The following is a 5,177-nucleotide window of genomic DNA, read 5'->3' as shown; positions in this document are numbered from 1 at the left end:
GAGGAGGAGGAGGAGGAGGGGAGTTTCCAGTGTGCAGAATGTGAGAGGGTCTTCTCTACAGTGGATAAGCTGAGGGACCACAACTGCTGCAATACAGTAGAAAAGCCTTACCACTGCCCACTGTGCCGCCAAGAGTTCCAGTTTAAGGTGTCTGTCACTAAGCACATGATGACCCACTCCCAGGAGAGCAACTTCACATGCCAAGAGTGCAGTCAGACCTTCCCCAACACCATGGCCCTGCGTCACCACCAGCGATGTCACACCGCTCTGAAACCCTACGAGTGCCCGGAGTGCGGCATGGTTTTCAAACACTACTCCGTCATGGAAGACCACCGGCGCAAGCACACGGACAACACGCGCTCGCACCTGTGCAACATCTGCGGTAAGACCTTTAAGTATAGCAGCCTCCTCCATCAGCATCAGTATCTGCACACGGGTCAGAAACCCTTCCGCTGTCCTGAATGTGGGAAAACATTTGCCTTTGCTCAGAACATGAAGGCACACTGCCGCCAGCATAGACTGCGTGAGACAAACTCCTCCCCCGAGCAGCCCAGCAAGCAGGCCCCGGTGCCCGTACAGGAGGCGGTTAGGGGCCCGGGAAAAGAGAACACAAACCAGAGCGAGGAACCGAAACGCACATTCAACTGCCCCCTTTGTCCCCAGACCTACGGGGCTCCAGCTAACCTGAGGGCCCACATGCTTATTCATGAGGCAGAGTATGAGATGCTGGAGCGAACACCCAGACCCCCCAGTGAGATTAACAAGGTCTGGGACAAAGGACACACTTGTCCCCACTGCCCGTGTGTTTATCGTGATGAATCCAGTTTAAATGTACATCTGTTAAGTCACAAATCTGCAGCACAATATTTAGAAAAGGTGGCAGCACCTCCTAAAAAACAGCTGACTCCGTTAAGCAGTGATAATGTGCCGGGGAAATGGAGGAGTGAAAACATAAGTATTAAGTCATATAAATGTTCTGAGTGCGGAAAAACGTTCCGCCACCGCTCAGTGTTAGAGCTGCATATGCGCATACATTCCAAGGACAAGCCTTACCAGTGCAAAGTGTGCGGCAAGGGCTTTAGATTCAGTAGCTATTTACAACAACATCTCATCATCCATACAGGCAAGAAGCCATACAAATGTCCCGACTGCGGGAAAGACTTTGCCTTCCTGCAGAACATGAGAACACATCAAAAGCTGCATCAGGAAAAACCGTTCCGCTGCACCAGCTGCCGCAAAGGTTACAGCGACGAGACCCAACTGCAGCACCATATGTTATCACATAATGGTGACAAACCTCACAAGTGTGACCTTTGTGACAAGAGCTTTGGATTAGCCTATCTGCTCCGCGATCACATGAACACACACACAGGAGAGAGACCTCATCGCTGCGACGAGTGTCACAAAACCTTTTCCTGGTTTAGCAGCCTGCTAGTACACCAGAAGATCCATGCTCGCAAGCGCCAGAGTTTCAGCCAGTATAATTCTTTCCCAATGGGTGCTAGGATGAGAGGCAGGGGTAGCCGGGGGAGGAGAGGGGGGAGGCCCATGTGGGGCTGGTCTAGACCGTTAGGAGGCTCAGGGACGGTTAGCTCTCAGCTGTCTCCATATCCAGTTTCGGCACTGAGAGATGCCGAGTTGCACAGAAGGGCAGTCCAACCGCAGTCTTCCATGCTCTCATCTCGCATGGATTTACAAGGCAGACAGCAGAAGGAGCCGTGGCTGCCGGAGCTACACCCTCAACCAGTGCAGTGGAAGGTGGACGGCGGGGAGGTAATGCCCGTCCCGTCGTCACAGCAGCAACACGCACAGCAGACGCCGTTTGACAGCCCACCGCAGCCAGGCCTACAGCAGCACCACATGAGGAGTCCAGGCTGGGCAGAAAGCCCTTCAATAACTCCGTCAGGCCCCACATCTGCTCAGAATTCAGAGTCATCACACATGAAAGAGAGTGCAGCTGCTATGGTCAGCTCCCACCTGGCAGCTGTGCCCAAAAAATCCAGCCCATCAGCAGTGAGTGAGATGGAGCAGCTGAGGCAGCCCAAGCCAGTCACGTGGAGCAGCACACCCACGTCCACGGTGCTCGCTTCCACAAGCTCTTTGCCACATGATTTTCCCGTTCCGTCCTACATAGATGGGGCAGCTCTGTGGAGTGTCAGACCTGCTCCGCTGGCAAATTCACAGGGCTCTCCAAACAAGCTTGGCCAAGAGCTTCAGCTGCCAAGATGGCCAGGTGCCCCGGTGTCAACACAAAAGGAGCCATCCATACCTCCTAAAAAAGAGGACGCTAGAGTGTGGGACATGAGTAGTCCTCAAGTTATACCGTCGACTGTTAGCCAGCCAGAGAAGCCATGGAACAGCTGTGAGCTGCAAAAGCAGTGGGCTTCTGGCTTAGTAGGTGCATCCACCTCAGCTCAAATAGACCAAAGCAGTGCTATGCCAATTTCAACTCCTGTTTCTCACGGGGTCGGTAGCACCTTGTGGGACATACAAACACCACCAGGAATTCCAAAGACTATAAACTCCCCTGAGAAATTAGTAAATAGTCAAGATTTTCAGCTGCAGCAAAAGCAGGTGTCATCTGGCTGGGCCAATGTACAGAGTCAGACAGCGACACAGAAGGTTCCCATCTCCATTCAATACGAGCCTCACCGTTTTGGCCAGGGGATGGGAACGCCTGTATGGGGCTTCCAAAGTAATCCTGTGGGACCACAAACACTGCTCACTGGGCAACTCAAACCAGGGAATGGACAGGAGCTGCAGCAGCAACCAATGGTAACAGGCACTCAAATAATCATAAATCAGCCTTCTCCTTTTTTCTCACCTCCACTTGCTCCGCTCCCTCCTCTGGCTTTGCCAGGCCCTCACCCTCTTCACTCTGTCACAGTTGGTGCACTCTCAAGACCTCCACACCCAAATATTTTTTTCACACCACAGGCAGTCATGAGCGAGAGGCCACACATGCCACAGACCCTGCCCCTACCTCAGCTTGCCCCACGGACAGAACCTCACAAACTCGGATCCCGTTTGCCTTTTGCTCCAGAACGACTTCTCCAGTGCATGATATGCGGGTGCTCTCTTCCTCGGGAGTTGGATCTACAAATGCATTACTTGCAACATGCCCAAGGAGAGATTTGACATTTGACTACACTAGCAGACTTAGTTATGTTTTTTTTATATGTTTTTTTTTTTTCTCAGTGGAGCCTCATTTATTTGACCCTCAGTTGTGAAGTTTGACAGTTGCAGTTGAGTGGATGGGCATTAGAAACAAAAAGATAAAAGTGAAACTGGATTTAGTCAAGCACAGTCTTTCAGCTTCAAATTAGACTCCACAGACTGTTCTAATATAGAGTGTATACATGTGCCATTAAATTACTTTCACTGTCTTTTTTAATGCATTTAAATGATCCAAATACTTAACCTGTTTAAACAACTTCTGAGGGGCGCAGGTTAATGAGGCTCTACAGCCTACATTTCATTTATTGCCAATGACCTTTAGATTTAGATAATATTAGTACTTTTATAGTTCTGTTCATACGTCCTGAACCATTTGAACTGTGTTTCTTCATGTACAGTATACTGTGTGCCTTTTATGAGTACAGTCTGCATGTCTGCTGTCTTGGTATTCTAGGCCTAGTTTGTGCTTAAGGTAGACTCAACAATGTGACCTCACTCCCAAAACACACAGAGCAACTCTTTCTAAGATACTGTAAAGAAATGTATGTTTTTGCTTTTGAAGAGGGGAGGGGTGGGTCGTTGGGCTCACAGAATACGTGCGTCAGAACATACAATGCAAAGCTGACTGCATACAGTACAACCCTGTTAGGAAGCACTTGTATTCACAGCGCCATTGACTGGATCCAAATATCTCTTGAATAAGGTTCACATTGTGATCATTTGGTCAAAGCAAACGTATCTGTAAACAAAAGGTGACGGTTACATGTAACAGTAATTTCACATTAAGAGTTTTCTGTAAATTTGACTCTTGAGTGGTTATTGGGAACAGAGAGAAAGCAGTGTCATTACACAATTATTAATGGCACTGTTATCAAATTTGTAATAAATTAAACTTGGGTTTATGTGATGTTTTGTCAATCATTTTTACAATGGCAAGACGAACATGAAACCGATTATATAAAGTGGATGTTTTGCTTCAAACGGTCCAGTAAAATTCAGCACATTTCTGGCAATGTGTCATGACTGATATACTTGACAATTAAATTTTAAACAGATTTCTGGGTGGCAGTAGCACCTACGGTAAACTAATGAGTGCCATGAAATGTGTATCTTGTACCAGAATGACTATTTCAGATTGGAATGTACCCATGTTTATAAAATTAAGTCCACTTTTGACAATTTAATGTATTTTTTGTGAATACTGAATGACTTCATTCCATAAATAGATTTAGCTGGGTACAGAATCCCATTTCCTCTGTTATGATAACGGGCATTTGAGTAGCTTTGGTGGCCCAATACTGTAAGTGACTGAGAAATCTTCATTACTACTGTAAAATAAACACAGTCCATTTGTAAAAAAAAATAAAAATAAAAATGTCCCTGTGCGTCTTAACATTCAGCGTCTTAAGATTCAAAAACATGTGCCCTTCTACCTCTATCCACTGTTTTAGCATGGAAAGAAATAGAAATTTCCCATGATGTCTACATATTGGATTAAATAAAACTTGCCTTTGATTATAAACACGTGTTGCACTGTACTTGTTAGGTAAACCTAATTCAGGGTTTTGAATTTGTTGGTGGAACATTAAAAGTATAAAAAGGAAGTATGCATGAAGATCAATGAATGCTAATTGTGATTAAAGTCTCAGCATATGTCTGAATGTCTGCCTGCCTGGAGGAAGAACACAAACGCTCTGCCTCTGCAAAGAGTAACTTTAATTCATCGGATCATCTGGGACTAAAATCCCCCATACAACATTACTAAAAACACTATAATGTTTTGTCAACTCTATTAGGTTATGTGCTATCAACTGTCAGCTGGTCCAATGTGTGTGTGAAAAACCTTTCTGTATTGTATAACAAACTAAAGTTCCTACAAATAGTAGTAAAGAAACCACATCATTTATATAATTTGATATACATTAATACATTTATATAATTTGATATATATTAATACATTTATATAATTTGATATAAATACATTTATATAATTTGATATA

General features: G+C 45.5%; 1 protein-coding gene across 1 annotated transcript in view; it reads left to right on the top strand.

Annotated features, from left to right (window-relative positions):
- zgc:66448 (uncharacterized protein LOC327401 homolog) overlaps positions 1-4,687 on the top strand; it is a 5,975-nt gene extending 1,288 nt beyond the window's left edge. Inside the window, exon 3 of the mRNA XM_035672146.1 lies at positions 4-4,687. Within this exon, the coding sequence (XP_035528039.1) occupies positions 4-3,138 (3,135 nt within the window). The 3' untranslated portion in view covers positions 3,139-4,687. The remainder of the gene's footprint in view (positions 1-3) is intronic.
- The last annotated feature ends 490 nt before the right edge of the window (positions 4,688-5,177 follow it).

This window comes from Morone saxatilis, unplaced genomic scaffold (genome assembly GCF_004916995.1).
Source record: "Morone saxatilis isolate NCDOM2014 unplaced genomic scaffold, NCSU_SB_2.0 Contig24, whole genome shotgun sequence".
Taxonomy (NCBI): domain Eukaryota; kingdom Metazoa; phylum Chordata; class Actinopteri; family Moronidae; genus Morone; species Morone saxatilis.
This window is presented reverse-complemented; position numbering and strand designations above follow the sequence as displayed.